The 19,089-nt window shown below is 34.4% G+C and overlaps 1 protein-coding gene across 10 annotated transcripts in view; it reads right to left on the bottom strand.

Moving 5' to 3' along the window:
• The window catches only part of ABCC9 (ATP binding cassette subfamily C member 9), a 153,512-nt gene that overhangs the window by 108,822 nt on the left and 25,601 nt on the right, over positions 1–19,089 (bottom strand). For 8 of the 10 annotated variants that reach the window (XM_035028090.1, XM_035028088.1, XM_035028086.1 and 5 more), the window contains 4 exons: positions 13,944–14,065; positions 5,059–5,225; positions 3,588–3,830; positions 1,499–1,693 (listed from right to left, as the gene is read on the bottom strand). In XM_035028090.1, the coding sequence (XP_034883981.1) occupies positions 1,499–1,693; positions 3,588–3,830; positions 5,059–5,225; positions 13,944–14,065 (727 nt within the window). Of the gene's footprint in view, positions 1–1,498; positions 1,694–3,587; positions 3,831–5,058; positions 5,226–13,943; positions 14,066–14,308; positions 14,372–19,089 lie in introns of all 10 variants that reach the window. The other 2 variants (XM_035028093.1, XM_035028092.1) reach the window with 2 other exon arrangements.

The following is a 19,089-nucleotide window of genomic DNA, read 5'->3' as shown; positions in this document are numbered from 1 at the left end:
ATATAGTTGACTTAATCTAATTTTCATTTATCTTAATTTATATTAACAAAATAAATTATAAATTATAAACTATGTAATGTGGCTATTGACGTTGACACTTCCAGTGACAAAACACAACTTATGAAATTGAGTAGGAATATGACTGAAGTCATCAGAAGGACATACAAAACTGATTGCTTTTTGTTTATAACAATAGTATGTGATAACTTGTTGGTTAGAAGTGAGGGAAAGGTAACACTCAAATAACTAAATCATAGTCAATCTGGGAAATCTTCATTTTTTATGGTTTAAATCCATCAAATTCTATTTCTGGTCCCTTCCTCTTCTTCCATGGGGTTGCACAGAAACATGTAAGTTCTGTTCCTTCTCAGAAAAACGTGTGGTTAATACGTGTAAGGGAGAGGGATGATAGAAAAATTCTATGTGGAATGTATGGACTGTAATCAGACTAATAGGGACAAAACATCACAAAAGTGCATTCAATGGTGAAAATATCTGGTTTGCTTCCATAATAATTGAGCACCAATATGCGCAAGTGACTAGGCTACACATTGTGAACATAAATATTAACAGTTCGCAGTCCTTCTGTTTAAAGAGCTTACCACCTAGAAAGATAAGCATATCCATAAATAACTTGCTTCATTATAAAGAACATTTATAGCAAGTGCCAAGGTGAAATAAACAATGTGTTGAACAGCACGAAGAAGAGTCAAATTCCAATCAGAACAATCAGAAAAGCTTTACTGAGGAGGTGGCATTTGGTGTAGGCTTTGAGAATGCATGAAATTTTAACAGGTGAAGAAAAAAGGACAGCAAATCAGATTGAGGGAATAGAAAAGGAAAACTGATGCATCTAGACTAGAGTTTCTGTGAACCTAGGGAAATCAGCTCTTAGAAACTGGGAAATTCATGCTGAGACTTTCTTAAGAATACAGAATAAAAGACTACATATTTATAACAGCAAAGATATAGTATCTTATACTCTACAGCCCCCAAATAATAGCATAATATCTAATAAAAATATTATAATGTGACTTGCCCTGTTCATTGTGAAACAGGGTGATGACTTTTATTGTATAAAAAAGAAAAATGTATATAGTACAAATCACATTGCTAATGTGATTGGTCACAGGCCTCCAAAAAAGTGACCCAGCCACCCCTGATGCACTCATGCATGAAAATTCTTCAAAGGGTTGCTGAAAAGATCAAAGAAAATAATCAATGTGAAATTTCTGAACATGGCTTCGGCACATAGTAGATACTCATTAAATGTTTATAGGCTCTGAATCTGAGAAATAATTTTGAACAGATCCATTCAGTGAATACATAAGCACATGATTTTCACTACAAGGAAAATTATTGTTTTATTTGCTTTAAATGCATTCAATTCTTGTAAATAAGCCTGTTTGAACGTTCAAAGAACTGCATTAATAAAAAGGAACAATTACAATGAAATCTGCCAATAATATGCTTCCTTTCAAAAGCACCACACACTTACTCCTGTTGTGTTATTTGTCCCATTCTGGGTTTCATTCACACGTTGAACTATTCCAGAAATACAGAGAGGTCCAGCAAAACCCAGTAAGTCTGCAAGATAACGGAATGTGCTACTAAGTAGAATTGGTCGTCCAAAAGCTCTGTACATTGCTAGCCATATAGATGGAGTCCGGTTTGGATGATCTGCTACTTTTTTCTGAAAGAAAACAAAACAAAACAAAACAGATGAACCAAAATAAAACTGCTAGCACAGCAATTAATCTCAGCAACTATGGCAATTCCTTCTGATATTTCTGATGATATTTTAAGTTTATAAGTCAGTGTTAATGAGTCCCTTTAGTATAGTATGCATAATCCATGGTCCCTTGCATTCTATGCAAACAGTAGCTACTGAACACCTTTTAATGGGATAGAATGAAGAGTAAATAGGCCAGATTTTCAAAGACTTTGCATTACTTTTAGCTGTCAAAGGATAACCCAAAATTCTTAAAGTCAAATTAATTTTAATTTTTTTTGTTTGGAACATGTGTATCTGTCATGAATATTACCAAATACCATTGTATGGAAAAGAAGATAGTGAAGTATAAAAATCAAGCTTATCAAAAGACTAGTCAAGATTTCTGGAGTTACTAGATCACAAGATATTTATCACAAGCTAAAGATATTATACTACAAGGTACTTTACTACAAGCTAAACAAAACAGATCATCCCAACTTCAAATTGTTTCTCTTCCAGGTATTTCCTATCTCCATGAATATTAGTCAGTACAGTTTAAAGTTGTGTTAGACTTGTGTTGCCTAGTTATTTGACAAAGAGATGCAAAATTGAAGAATGGTTTATACGTTTAAGCCAACGCATGACTTCACACATCTGTAGTGGTTTGTTGAAAGGATTTTAAGACCTGAATAATCATCATAATTAAGTCATAGAGAGGAGGTGGGTAACGTTTTTTCATTGTGGGAAGCCAACTCAATGGAATAGAATTCAACTGTGTTTCATATTTGATTCCCTGTTAGATGAATAATTTGATTATTTTTAAAAGTTTATTAATGCAAGACATTAATGCACTAAGTTCAAGCTGATCTGCATTATAAAGAGTACGCAGAACACTTAAACTATGCTTAGGCTATATTGTTAATCTTTACATTAGCAAAGAAGTTTCAAAAATATTATGCAATACTTTTCCCAGAGGTGAAACCAAAGAGATGACTCCGGTTCATTTATAGTAACCATTTCCTGCAATATTAATTTCATAAGACACAGTTTTGACACAAAACTGAGGTCATTTTCATCATTTACCATAAATGCTTTGTTGTCTTGATTTAGAACAGACAAAAACTCTAACTGATTCACCTTACCCCACCCCTTTCCAATGTTGTGAATACTAATAATTTCAATTGCAACAATATTAGTAGATGACTGCCATATCAATTACATCTATCACTGTGGAGAGCACACATGACTATATAGAATAATAACAAGACAAATTCAAAATATCTAAAGACTCCTTAAGGCTTTTAAAGCAATTGCTCAAAGAAAGTACCAGAAGAAACCAATTTTGACAGACATATAGGATAATACATGGAATAGGTAGATAACTTTATTTAATTCAGTTTCTCAAGTTTGAAACACAGGGTCCAAATTTTAGTCAATAATTAATTTAGGGATTTTTTAGTTTATTAAATGTGGTTATTATATGATTTATTTTACCTTTATATAACAAAATTATTGACAAGATACTTGAAAACACTTAACAATTCCACGAGTTATTAACAACATATGGTAACAAGGATTAGATATACATGATCGTTGAGCTTGATTTTTACCTTCCACTTGGTTCCAGAAAAGGTAATAGTGTTCCCTCTATCCCTCTTCATGTATGAACTGGGCAATTAACACAATGTAACTTTATTTCATTGGCTCTTCTAGTATATTCTCAGTGGCCCAATTCACAAGACTCAAAATTACTGGGAAAGACATATGAAGAAAATCTGATCTTCCTTAACCATAGATATTTAAGCTTAGTAACTTTATACTTAACAGACCCATTTTCTACAATTATGGACATGAAAAACAGATACTAAATTACCTTTTGTTCTTCATATGCATCTTTCAGGCAAACATAATTTGTTACCGCCCTCATTGCTATTGGTAGTTTTCCAATTGCTTTCAGATCAATAGGCTTTTTATGAGCAGATATGATAAGTGTGTTCATCCACCAGTATGTTGCTTTTGACAATAAATTCACGAATGGTTGAAGAAATCTCACACCCAGATCCTGGAGGTCTTCAGGAGGCTTTACTTTCTGAGGATTCATGAAGAATACATACCTCTATAGTAAGAAAAATTCCATAGAGTAATAATTAACCCAATTATTTTTCCACATATTAAAATAAAATTTTAGCCTTTTCTACATTTTCATTTCAAGGGGACGAAATGTATATTTTAATACCTCTTACATTTCTTTGGAAATATATTTTGAAATGTTTCCCTTCTGTTGTGACTAGATTAATTAGTTAAATGCCAGAATTTTATGTTTAATCCACTTAAGGACAATTCTAAAAAAAAAAACAAAACAGATTATCCCTTTAAAAGATAGTTATTACTAAGAACCAGTCTTTCATGATATCCTGTCGTAGGGTCAACTAAATGAAGACTTTTACATTACTTAGATTTTTTAAATGTGTTGACACCATTATTGAGTCACTCTCTGATAATTTGTGGTTTGACTGATGTTCACTAACTGTTCTCCACTCTTCCTTACAGCTTGTGACATGCCATTCAGAGCAAAGTCAAAGTGCTCTGGCAGAAAATGAATATTGAAAAATCATTCACAAGTATGTCACACAACATAACAGCATTCTGTGATGCAAAACACAACAGTTTGTAATCACAGACCAGGCAAGAGTCTTGACTATGTGGCTTTGGATATAGCTAGTTATCTCTGTAGAAGTTTCTTCATCAGTGAAATGAGCAAACGTATTATCTTCTTTTCATTTTGAAATTTCTAGGAATACAGTAGTTTGCTTAATATGGGTGTGCTTGGGACAAATCATGGATGATGGAATTTCCTGATGAAAACAATTTCGTCTATAATATGAGCTGAGCATAATGTTTGGCACATAACAATTGCTCAATCAATATGCACAAATGAATAAATAGATTTTAGGGTCATACTGAGATTTCTGGAACACTAATGGCCTGAAACTTAGTGATTAGTTCAACTTTTATACACATAGAGGTTATACATTTGCTCATTCTCTTGAATACTAATGATTTCTGGCTGACTATAATCTTTAATATTGGGGTCTTGAATTCCAGTAATTAAACAAAAATGATTAGATACGGTGGCACCTGGGTGGCTCAGTCATTAAGTGTCTGCCTTCAGCTTAGGTCATGATTCCAGGGTCCTGGGATCGAGCCCCGCATCGGGCTCCCTGCTCAGCGGGAAGCCTGCTTCTCCCTCTCCCACTCCCCCTGCTTGTGTTCCCTCTCTCGCTGTCTCTGTCTCTGTCAAATGAATAAATAAAATCTTTTTTAAAAAATGATTAGATACCTACTCTGATCCGAATTACATTGATCTCCACAGCCATGAGGAGTCCATTCAAGATGACCATCATGCCAGTGATGCAGAAACGCAAGTCTGATACTCCCCAACCAGACTGCCAGTACTTGACCAATTTTATGGTTTTTGTAATAAAGGCCATCACCCAATACAGGAATAGGGCTGGAAAAATAAAAAGGAAAAGGAAAAAGATGCAATCTTTCCCTGATGTTTAACTTCACTGAAGTTTCAATATAAATATAATGCTTTTTAATAACAAAGATAATTTTAAATATTTTATTTCCACTTAATTTTATTTTTTAAGAAAACAACATATATGCCCGAGGGCACTTTTGGGAGTTTTGAACTGAAGGTGTAGTAATGACTTTAAAATGCTAGTGCCTCGACTCTGTAATAGATGGGTAGATGTAAAAAGACATGTAAATAGGAATAACCTACCCAGAACTTATGTGTAATTTTGTTGACTTTAAAACTGATTCTATCTCCTGGTCTTGTTTTTATTATTTTAAGAAGCCCTGATTATATTATATGAAGAATTCCCAAGTTGTTTTCTGCGTGATCTGTCCAATAGGTGTATTGCAGCTTTCAGGGGTATGTCTAATGGTATTACCCTGGAATTATTACAGAATGCACATTAGCTATATAATAGGGTTTCTGCTTTACAGATCAACATTCAAGTAGTAACTAACTCTTCTCACCCAAATGGCTTAAAACACCACATGCCTCCACAAAATGAAGAGAAGAACAATGATCCTACAGAACAAAGCCAGACTTTATGCAGTGGGATGAGAAAGGTAAGGATCTATACCATCTCCTAACCACAGCCATCCTTTCACAACAAATATGAGATGGACACAGACACTTTATTAGAAATCAAAGGTCCAGTATACTTCAAACTTTGAATAAAGGTCAGTACAAATTAATATGGGATGAGAAAGAAGAAATCTGAAACACATATGAGACAATCCATTGTACAAAACTTATTGAAGTTACTGAAGTTTAAAGGTGGCCACAGCCTCCTTAGTGAAAAAGAACTGAAACTTTGGCATATAAGCTCATCATCTATCTTGTTCTAGCATAAAATAGAAAATGTCAGAATAGATTTAGAAAAAAAAAAAAAAAAAGACCAAACTACATGCAACTACATGCTACCTAAAGAGATTTATCTTGGGGCACCTGGGTGGCTTAGTTTGTTCAGCGTCTGACTCTTGATTTTGGCTCAGGTCAAGATCTTGGAGTCCTGGGATAGAGGCCCACATTGGGCTCTGTGCTCAGCACAGAGTCTGCTTAAGATTCTCTCTCTCCCTTTCCCTTTGCCCCTCCCCATGCTTACACACTCTCTCTCTCTCAAATAAATAAAATCTTTTAAAAAAGATATTCATCTTACATATAAAGAAACAGATTGAAAGTAAGTAGATAGAAAAAAATATACAATGAAAACAGTAAACACAAGAAATCTGGAAAGGCTACATTAGTATCAAATAAAGTGGACTTTAAAACAAAGAATATTATCATCAAAGATACTAATCCAAAGGGATACATGGACCCCGATGTTTATAGCAGCATTATCTACAATAACCAAATTACGGAAACAGCCCAAGTGTCCATCAATTGATGAATGGATAAAGAAGGTGTGGTACACACACACACACACACACACAATGGAATATTACTCAGCCACAAAAAAAGAATGAAATCTTGCTATTTGCAATGATATGGATGGAGCTAGAGAGTATTATGCTATGCGAAATAGGTCAGTCAGAGAAAGACAAATACCATATGATTTCACTCATATGTGTAATTTAAGAAATAAAACAAATGAGCAAAGGGAAAATGAAGAGAGAGAGAGAGGCAAGCCAAGAAACAGACTCTTAACGATAGAGAACAAACTGATGGTTACCAGAGGGGAGTTGGGTGGGGGGATTAAGGAGTGCACTTGTGATGAGCACTGGCTGATGTATGTAAGTGTTGAATCACTAAATTGTAGACTTGAAACTAATACTACACTGTATGTTAACTAACTGGAATTTAAATAAAAACTTGAAAAAAAAGAGTATTATCAGAAATTTTGAAAATTCTTAATAATGACAAAGGGTCAATTTTTTAGAGACACAATAATAAAAAAATACACATTTCCATAATAAAGATTTAGAAGATCTGAACGCTATCAACCACTTTGAGCTGTTTGATATTTACAAGGCTATATAATATTTAATATTATAAAAATACACCCAAATACCCAAACACCTTCAGAATATACATTCTTGTTAGTGCACATGGTACTAGCATAGGACATATACTCAGAAAACAAGAAAAAATAAATTAAAGGAATCATATGAAGTGTGTTCTCAGTTCACAATGAAAATAAATTAAAAATCAAGAACAAGAACATTATATCAAAAACAATGATATACATTGGCTAATTGAATTTAAATAAAAAATAAAAATAAACAAATGAATAAATGAATAATAAAGATTAAAACTTTTAAATAAATTAATTAAATTTAAAAAACAAAAACAAGAAACAAAAAAGAACAATAAGTGTATTGATCTTCTATTGCTGCTAGCAAATTATGACAGGTTTAGCAACTTATACCAAAACACATTTATTATCTTACAGTTTCCATGGATCAAGAGTCTAGGCATGGATCAGTTGGGTTCTCTGCTTCAGGGTCTCACCAGACTGCCAAAGCCAGGCATTGAGTGGGGCTGCAGTCTCAATAGAAGCTCACCTGATTTGGTGTCTTCATCTTTGCCATACTCTATTGGCTAGAAACAAGTCACATGTCCCACTCACATTCAAGGGTAGAGGATTATACAGGTTGTGAACACCAGGGACAGAGACTATGAAGGTAAACTTCGAGACTTTCTACACAATTAGATATCCAGAAGTCTCCAAATACTTGGAAGTTAAACAACACAGTTCTAATTAACTGCATGTTAAAAAGGAAATCACTAGGGAAATTAGAAAGTATTTGAACTAAATTATAATAAAAATAGTATATACTAAAATTTTAAAGATTACAACTAGAACAATACTTTAAGGAAAATTTATGGCTTTAAATATTTATTTTAGAAAAAAAGACAGATCCAAAAACAATGATCTAAGTTTGTATCTTAAAAGCTAGGGAAAGGGCGCCTGGGTGGCTCAGTTGGTTAAGCGACTGCCTTCGGCTCAGGTCATGATCCTGGAGTCCCGGGATCGAGTCCCGCATCGGGCTCCCTGCTCGGCAGGGAGTCTGCTTCTCCCTCTGACCCTCCTCCCTCTCATGCTCTCTGTATCTCATTCTCTCTGTCTCAAATAAATAAATAAAAAATCTTTAAAAAAAAAAAAGCTAGGGAAAGAAGAACAATGAACAAAATAAATAAAAGGATGAAAATGATAGAGATAAGAGTAGAAAGCAGTGAAAGAGAAAATGAATAATTGAGAAAATTAACAAACGTAAGCACACAAAGTTGATTTTTTTAAAAAGATAAGAAAATTACTAAGTCCCCAGCTAGACGGATCAAGAAAAGAAGGAAATCATAAATTACCAGTATTAGGAATGAAAGAATTATCCCCACATATCCTGCATACTTAAGAAAGATAATTGGGGAATACCTTGAACAACTTTATGACAATAAATAAAAAAAACTTAGATGAAAGGGAAAATTTCTTGAAACCTGTAACTTACCAAAACTGACATAATAAGACATACTCTGAAGAGTCTGTGTCTAATAAAGAAATAAGTTTAAATTTAAAATCCTCATTTTGTTAAAAGGCCCAGATGATTTCACTGATAAATTCTATTCAACATTTAAGGAAGAAATAGAATTAACTGCACACAATGTTTTTCAGAAAATAGAGAAATAGGGAACACTTTCCAATTCATTTTAAAAAGCCAGTATAACCCAGCATATGAAAAACTGACAAAGATATTACAAGAAAATAACAGACCAATATTCTTCACAACATAGATCTAAAAAAACTTGGCAAACAAAATCTAGCAATATATAGCATGGATAATATATCATGACCATGTGTAACATAGCCCAGGAATTCATGGTTACTTTATCATTTGAAAAATCAACCAATTAATTCAGCACATTAATGGAAATCTAATTGTCCCAATGGATGCAAAAAAAAATCTTTAATAGAATTCAACATCTATTCATGATTTTATTTTTTTTTTTAAAGATTTTTTTTTATTTATTTGACAGAGAGAGACACAGAGAGAGAGGGAACACAAGCAGGGGGAGTGGGAGAGGGAGAAGCAGGCTTCCCACCTAGCAGAGAGCCCGATGTGGGGCTCGATCCCAGGACCCTGGGACCATGACCTGAGCCGAAGGCAGACACTTAACGACTGAGCCACCCAGGTGCCCTATTCATGATTTAAAAAAAAAAAAAAACAACTCTGAGAAAGCTCTGAATAGAGGAAAACTTACTCACCTGATAAAGGTCTTCTATGAAAAGCCTACAATTAACTTTATAATTAATTATGAAATATTGACCATGTTTCCCCTAAAATTGGGCATTAGACAAAGATTTCACACTTTCCATGTATATTCTGCATTTTACTGGAGGTCTTAATTATTGCAATATGGTGAAAAAAAGCATAAAGTTCAAAAAGAAATAAGTATAACTGTCTCTATTTTCAAATGATAGATTTGTGTATATAGAAAATGCCAAGAAACCTACAAAGCAATAATTAGAAGTCATGAGTAAATTTCCAAGGTTTCAAAATATAAGATCAATATACAAAATCAACTGTATTTTATATATATGACAGAAGCAATTGGAAAATGAAATTTAAAATACAACTCTATTTATAATAGCAGTGGGAAAACAAAAAAGCTAGTAATTTAACAAGACATGGAAAACCTCTACCCTCAAAATATTTTGCTAAGGGAAATGAAAGAAGACCTAAGTAAATGAAGAACAAACAGACTGTGGAACTTAATATTGTTAAGATGTCAATTCTCCAAATTGTTCTAAACACTCAGTGCAATCCTTATCATAATCCTACTGAGATTTTTTTGTTTGGTAGAAATTGACAACCTGATTCTAACTATATATGACAATACAAAAGAACTAGAATATCCAAGGCAATCTTGGGAGAAAAGCAAAGAAAACAAGTCGTATGGGTACACTATATGATTTCAAGACCTCCAAACCAATAGTAATCAGATTAAGACAGAATGATAATCTCATAAAACTCACAAACAGATCAAAGGAACAGAAACTACAGAGCGGAGAAATAGATCAGACTAAAATGTTAATTTGATTCAAATATTTTACAAAGGTCCCAACTCAACCTAATGAGAAATGGAAAGTCTATTCCACAAATGGCTGCTGGAACACATGGGTATCCATTTGGGAAAAAAGAGCCTTGGCACCAGCCTTACATCATATACACAATTAATTTTAAATGGATCACAGTCCTAAAAATAAAAACTAAAACTATAAAGCTCCTAAAAAAAAAAACAAAAAACAGGAGAATATGAGGGAAACATATTTTGAGCAGAAGCAAAAATTTCTTAAGACACAGAAAACAATAATTATGCATGAAAAAATGATAAATTATGCTACATCAAAATTAAAATCTTCTGCTCACCAAAAGATCCTAATATGCATGCCACAGACTGGAAGGAAAATATTCTCAAAACATGTATCCAATGCCATACTAATATTTAGTATATACAAAGTACTCCTGCAACTCAATAATAAAAATGTAACCCAATAAAAAATGGGCAAAAGATATGCTATAGCTACTTTACAAATATAACAAATGGCTAATAAACTTATCAAAAAGTGCTCAACATCATTAGCCATCAGGGAAATGCAAACTCAAACCACAATGAATTATCAGTACACACCCACCAGCATGGCTATATTAGAAAGATCAAATCATCAAATGTTGGTGAGCATGTGGAAACACTGGGATTCCTACACATTATTAGCGAGTATGTAAAGTAAACCACTTTGGGAAAAGATCCTGTGGGTTCTTAACAAAATATTAACATTTACCTATATACCCTATGACCCAGCAATTCCACTCCTAGATATTTACTCAAAGGAAATAAAAAACATATAGCCACGGAAAGACTTGCACATGGATGTTTATACCAGCTATTTTTTCATGATAGCCAAAACCTGGAAATAGTCCAGGTATTATTGTCAAGAGAACAGAAAACTGGGGAATCTTTATACAATGGAATAATACCCAACAATTACAAGAACAAAATACTGATCTATACTATATTATGGGTGAGCCTCAAAAAAAATCACACTGACAGAAAGAAGTATTACACAAAAGAATTTATACTGCATGATTCAATTTATGTGAAATATAGAACAGGCAAATCCTATCTATGATGGGGAAAAAATCAGATTAGATTTTTGCCTCTGTGGAGATGAAAGTGAGGATTGACACAAGAAAAGTTTCATGGATGATGGCACTGTTCTATAGCATGATAGGGTTAGACAGGTGTGAGTATTCAGCAAATTAAGATTTCTACACTTCAGCACGTAAATTTTTTTATTATTTTTTGTTATGTTAATCACCATACATTACATCATTAGTTTTTGATGTAGTGTTCCATGATTCATTGTTTGCGTATAACACCCAGTCCTCCATGCAGAATGTGCCCTCTTTAATACCCATCACCAGGCTAACCCATCCCCCCACCCCCTCCCCTCTAGAACCCTCAGTTTGTTTCTCAGAGTCCATAGTCTCTCATGGTTCGTCTCCCCCTCCAATTTCCCCCCCTTCATTTTTCCCTTCCTACTATCTTTTTTATTTTTAACATATTTTGTATTATTTGTTTCAGAGGTACAGGTCTGTGATTCATCAGTGAATTGTGTAAGACTGATGAATCGCAACAGGTAAATTTTATCTCACAAAAACAACTGTAGAAAAATTTAACTCTAGTTAATGATTTGCATGCTGAAATAATTAGGAGGTGAAGTATATTAATGTCTGCAATTTACTTTAAAATGTATAAAAAATAAGCCCAATGGATGGAGGGATAGAAAGATACAGAAATGTGATCAAACAAATAGAATAAAACAGAAATTAAAGAATCTACGTATTAGGTATTTATGAGTATTCACTTGGTTCTTTTCAACTTTCTGTATGTTTGGTGATGTTCATAATATAATGTTGGGACAAAATTACTAGTTTTGTAATCTGAAAATAAATGTAATTTTTCTAGGCCCAAATATTTCTCTCCTAAAATAATGAGAAATTTAGACTATCTTTTATCTCCATAAGTCCTTCCAGCAGTATGATCTAATTGTGCCCTCTGCCTTCTATCTACAGCCAGCTTCTGACCACGTCTCCTTCAAAATATTATGAAAATGCACATTTCCCTTCTAATTACATCTTATAACTTATATCTTATTCATCATCAATTTTTCAGAAACTTAAATGTCTAACATTGGATTTCCAACAGTACATATGTATTTTTTTTTTGGTTTTGCCTGCTAAAAATTTCACTCTTTTTTCTTAGCGTTTTCAAAAAAAGATTTCTTTGATAATATCTGCCTTTCATGTTGTACTAAACAGCTTTTTTTTTTAAGATAATTCAGACTTTGACAAGCCTTTTAAATTGATATTTAACCCAGTCTACTTGTTTGTACTTAGATTGCCTTTGCCAAATCACATAACGTGGTGCAACACAGAATTAAATATTCAGTATTTTTTGGGTGCCTGGGTGGCTCAGTTGGTTAAGCAACTGCCTTCGGCTCAGGTCATGATTCTGGAGTCCCGGGATCGAGTCCCACATCGGGCTCCCCACTCAGCGGGGGGTCTGTTTCTCCCTCTGATCATCCCCCCTCTCATGCTCTCTGTCTCCCATTCTCTCTCAGATAAATAAATAAATAAAATCTTTAAAAAAAAATTTCAGTATTTTCCTTTAATTCATTTTAAATTTCAATGTCTTCTGGACAAGCAAATAAAATATCTGTGTGGTTTAATTATTACTTTTCCAAATTTCTATATCAGTAATCAACATCACTTTCATCATTTAACAATCAAGTGCACTCTCCGTACTTTGCAAAATTGTAAGTGTTCATTCACACAAACACACAAGACTCTGCCTGCAATTTTAGGATATTTACAGGCCTTGAAGCCCTGCCATGATCCATGTTCTACACCTTCATCTTAGCTCTCTTTCTAAAAGTATACACCACGGAATGCAAGGATTGGTCAGAGTATTAAATACAACTAATTGGGATAAGCGATATTATTACCATGGCAGGCAAAAATAAAATTAGAACACTTTAGATAGCCTCTTATTTTCCACAGGACAAAGAGGCAAGAGAGGCTGAAAAAGAAAAGGTTAGGCATGAAGCAGATGTGAGGGGCCGTGCTTTGAGGACACTGCTTCTCAGGACAGTACAGTTTCCAGCACGCTGCGAAACAGACTCTGCTGCACTGGGTCCCCCATGCCTGGGCAACAGGGCTACGAAGAATGTGACATTGCCGCAGCATCGCTGAAAAGTTGGGACCTTCAGAAAATGCCTCAGGACCCCAAGACAGAGGCAGAAACGCAGAGAGCTAGATGCACTGACTTGCTCCTGGGGCAGGACCGGGCAAGGGCTCAATTCTTAGAGTAGAGTCTCTGCAAGCCAGAAGGCCAGCACACCCCTCCCCCGGTCCCCCTGCCACACACCAACACATCACGAGGGGCATCTAGTGGAGGATGGATGTCCTGGGGGAAGAGAGTTTTCACAGCCCAGAGCACTCAGTTTATCTTCATCTTCCCCATTCACCAGTAGACTATAGAAGAATTAACTATTGTGGTTTTCCCCTGCTCCCCAGTCCCAGCCCCAGCGTTTACTAGAAAGAGAAAGAAAAATAGCTCTGGGGAAGGAGGAGGACACTTGATCATACTTACCTAAGAGTAATTTAGGAAAATTTGATGTTTCAATGTTATGATAATATACTATTGATGTTGTAGTGGCGACAAATCCCATCACAGCCGGCATGAAGAGGTGGAGATGCCGCGACTCCCGCCGCCTACGGAGAGCGGGACAGAATCAGTGTTCAGAGCTGAAGGTTCCAGACAGTTCTCACTTTGTTTCCAAATTGTCCATTAAAACTTTCTCTTACAAATAAGATACTTAAAATCAGAATGCAGTAGTCGTTGCTAAGAGAACAATGCAAAGGAAGACTACGTTGGGAGACATAATTCCGCCAGAAGGATTTATCCCCGACACAGAGGACCGGGTACCATGGCTAAACAAGCCCTTAAATACTCACAACAAGAGCAAACATGGAACGTCTCCTCTACTGAAGGGCAGAACTGCTGAAATAAGTTAACACCTAAAGCGACAGAAAACAACCACATGGATATGAACTCCAATGTACAAGAAAAGTACATTTATTCCTTTGATAGTTTTCCTAAACTTTATGGCCCTTAGTGATTTCACCATTGGCATTGATGCATTCAACACACGTGTGTTTGCTGTGTCCAGGCACTATTAGATGTCAGGATGCAACAGTGAACACAACAAGATAGAGTATCGGGGGTCACAAGCCCTAGAGTCTCCTGGGGATAACAGTAGGAAATAGGAAATGATCACACAGGTGAAGGGACTATAAGCGCATGCAGGGCCAGCATCTGAGGAAGAGAAAGCTTTGTGAAGGAACCGACTTCTGCACTGAGGCCCTAAGACTAAGGGATGCTACCCAGAGGAGGAAGAAGGCCGACGGTTCCAGGCAGAGGACCCAGACATGTTTCAGTGTATCACACGCAACTGAATATGATGGAAAAGAGATTAGATTTCACTCTGAGGGCAATAGAGAGCTTCACATGGATTGGAAACATGACAAAACCAGATTTGCATGGTAGACAGCCCTCAACTCATTTACATTAATAACGCCACCTAGTAAAACATTTAACTTTTCTCAAATTACTTAAATACATTCGTACATAAAAGGTATAGAGAGTGACTAGTTTGAGAGTGGGGGAAGGAGGAGCATTTGGGAAAGACACTTCAAGATATGGTGGAAGGTGGAAACTGAAATATGAAAGGGAATCCACTAGTCAGGAACATGGTAGAAGAGCACTTTAAAAATAGGGAACAGAATGTGTAAATACATAGGAGCACAAAACTGTGTGACATGTTCAAAATTCCAAGTAGTTTAATATTCTCAAATAGAAAGTTTCATATAGGATGCACGGTGAAAAGCTCTTATGACATGGTAAAGAGCTGGAATCTAATCTTTTGGAAAATCGAAATATTTTAACAGGTAAGTGGTATGGTCAGATTTTCGGGGGTTTTAGACAAATCAATCTGGTAATAACACAGATGATGGAGTTGATAGGTAGTGTGTGCCTCTGAGGAGAGGAAAGAGACATAGAAGGAAAAAAAAGCAGTTAGCAAATTATGGGTATAGGCCAGGTGAGAGATGATGGAAGCCTGAACTAAGCTTTGGCAGCAAAAACAAGGAAGTAATACAACATCTGGAAAATATTCATTGTTAAAATGGACAGGACTTTAATAGTGTTAGGGTTTTAGGGTGATGGTGAAGGAGACATAAAGAATAATTCCCAAGGGGGCTAGGTGGATGGTGGGTAACCACTTAAGTCTTGAAGAAGATGAGCAGTTTGGAGAAAAGAAGCTAGTAAGTTCCAGCAAGGCCATGCAGACCGTGAAGGTGTCTATTAAACATGCAAAGGGAGTTGTCTAATAGGCCCAGTGTATGCAGAGATTTGGAACATGACCAGTGATATACACCATATTAGGCAAGTGATTTGAACTATTTCTGGGGAGTGATGGGTAGTTTTTAAACCAGCTTTTATGCTATCGTGGTACTTTCACATTTTTGTTACCATGTCCATATGGTATACAACACCCCCCAGAAATAGTTCAAAATGGTCAAAAAGAAAAAGTAGGAAGTAAATATTTCATCAGCACGGAAATTAAGAAATGCTTCCAGTATTCTTTTACTATGGAACCAAAGAAAAAATTTTAAAAATCACTTGCCTAATATTTAGGAAATTTAAAAATGAGCATACTACCTATCAAGGCCTATAAATAAATGTGGTCAAAACCATACTCAGAAGAAAGTTTATAACTAACTTTAAACATATTCAATGAGAAAACATTATAATAAATAAATTATGTAGTCAATTCAAGAAGTTAGAAAAAAATGACAAAACAACATTAAGGAAGACAATATAGTAAGGAATGAATAAAGATAGCAACAGCTACAGTAAAGTTTTATACTTATTGTGGCATTTCTTTGTTAGGGATTTCATGGGTCTTTTAACCATGCTAGTCTTTTTATTAGGATTGCTATTATATTGTTAGTTGTCTACTTACAAAGCTGCACAAGTTTTGAGTGGTGTCCCAACCCTATTCTTTCCCTTAAGCTCTGTTATTTTTAGAGTGTGACTCGCAGACCTCGAGGTTCTGGTAGAAGCACACACATCCCATTATAGCAGAAAATCTTTACTCAGAAAGTAAAGAAGAAAATCAAAATGCATTCATCATGGAGGACAAAAAAAATAATATCAAAAAAGACAAAATGATAAAAATAAAAGCTGAAATGAAAACATAATAATAGTGAAAACTTTAATACACATTTTTAGAATTTGATGAATTAAATAGTATAAAAATAATCAACACGTAAAACTTGGGTAATCCAATCAGTAAACTCAATAAAATTTTGTCTCCAACAAAACAAATATATTATTTTCTAATTCTCATTAAAACCATATAAAATAATCAAATATTTAACTAAAATGGAAATGCTAATGAGTCCTAAAAGGTATTTGTTTAACCAATTATATGATCTACTAATAAATCAATCATATTAGACTAAAAAGCAAACTGAAAATGATTCCTAGATGTAGGAGAGTATCTAAAGCAGAACCACAAACTATTTAAATAGAAATAAAAAAGAGGACATTTCTTAACAAAAATCTGTGCAAAACAGGTAAGGATGTTTCAAAAGAAAAATGAATAGCTTTAATATTTGTATTACTAAAAAAGAAAATCAAATATTCAATTAGGAAAGTCTTTGCATTGTTTCACTAATTATAATGAGCATATGTTACATTTTCAGCAAAGAATAGTTCATAAATATTTTGTTAAAGAAAAAGAAGGAAGGTTTTCTGGACCATTTGTTTTTTTGTTTTGTGGACCATTTGTGCGTGTGTGTGTGTGTGTGTGTGTGGCAGTTTTAAGTTATTAGTTTTTAAAATCAGTACTTTTTAATGGAAACAACTTGACCAAAAATCTGTCACAGAATTTTGAGACCCAATAAAACAAAACCTTAATGAGAAAAAAAAAAAAGAAAAAGAAGGAAGGAAGCAATGATCAGCAATGTCGAATGTAATAAGTATGATAAGGAAGAAAAGCTGTTCATTAAAGTGTCTTTAATGTTCACTGGCATTCTTGTACAAGCAGTTGCCAGAATAGGATAAGGCAAGCAAGAAAGTAAACTAAATTTTGGAGTTCAGGAATCATTGGAAAATGATTTTTGAGAAGCTTGGATAAAAAGGGTAAGGGATGAACATTGGGGAAGGTATGTGCTGTAATGAGCATTGGGTATTATATAAGACTGATGAATCACAGACCTGTACCCCTGAAACAAATAATACATAATATGTTAATTAAAATAATAAATAAACAAACAAATAAATAAAAGACTAAGGGGAAGCAGTCAGCAGTCTGCAGCTAAGGAATGGGAGGGAGTAACACAAATCAAGAGTACATTTCTACTTGATTTCAGGATGGGCCTTTTATATCATTACTACTATAAAACAAGTTTCTGCCGTTAGCATATGTCTTCACCCTTCTTAGCCCAGCCTCTAAGTCTCTGACTGAATCTATACAACAATCATGAGGCTGGAAAGAAGGAGACATTCTTGCCTACATGGTGTCAAGTTTTTAGGAAATGTTGGACTGATCCATCTTATACATACACACAGAAACACACAGAGTCAGCTTGTATATTAAGGGATTAAAAACAAAAACTAGAATTGCCTATGTTAATACAATAGAATACAAATACACCAAAGGGTTTTAAACAGTAATCAATAAGATAATAGCCAATCAAGCTTCTAAATGCTTGAAGGCATGCAATATCAACAGAGTCCCTGATTTTTCTTTTTATCAGAAACTAAGACGTGCACATCCATGCAAAGAACTGTCATAAAACATTACAAAATAGTTGGCTCCATAACAAAAGCTCAGAAGTTTCATTCCTCATTAATTGCAACAGAAAAACATAAACAGATGTCAGGGGAGGTCCCTATTAATAAAAGAAAAATGATTTTTGAGCTTTCTTTTTAAAAACTCTTAAGAACTTTTCATATCAGTTCTTTAATTGATGGTGCACTATTTAGCATAATTTCATAATCAAAATTCTCTTATTTGATATTGCTTATCAAAATTATTTCCTATTTTTTGTTAATACATGATAAAAATATTTTTCCCACATTATGTTCAGGTTTATAAGTAGAATGCATTATATTCTAACTGCTTAATGCAAACTTCTTTTATAAGAATGACAAAATTCCTTCAACTCCTTCAAAAATATGGGTTTTATGGCAAATCTTGATTTTAAAACAGTTGTGTTTTGCCTCAATTTGTGGCTACATCCTCACTGGTTCTCAGACTTCTTTAATGCCTGCCTCATCTATCTTTGCTTCTTTATAAAACAAACTCTGGGAACTGGTTATATATTTATATGTAAATATATAGCTATTTGAGCTATATGTCAATATAGACAATCTTTCTATGTATACTTACATTGATAGGTAAAGTAAACAGCAAAATGTTTAAAAGGAGAGAACTTTCTGCAAGAGCTACACAGATGAAGGAACAAAGAAACAGCACATGAATAAGCATAAGTCACAGAGACCTGAATTTTTGTTATCAGAGAAATTACGTGGCAACACAAAAATACAGACAAAACACATGCTTATCAAATGCAGCAGTCCCCCTCTTATCTGCGGGGGATATGTTCCTAGACCTCAGTGAATGCCTGAAATCACAGATAGTACCGAGTCCTATATGTACTATGTT

This window comes from Mirounga leonina, unplaced genomic scaffold (assembly GCF_011800145.1).
Source record: "Mirounga leonina isolate KUSES-001 unplaced genomic scaffold, KU_Mleo_1.0 Mir_201, whole genome shotgun sequence".
Lineage (NCBI taxonomy): Eukaryota > Metazoa > Chordata > Mammalia > Carnivora > Phocidae > Mirounga > Mirounga leonina.
The sequence above is the reverse complement of the archived record's forward strand: the minus strand, read 5'-3'. Positions and strand labels throughout refer to the sequence as shown.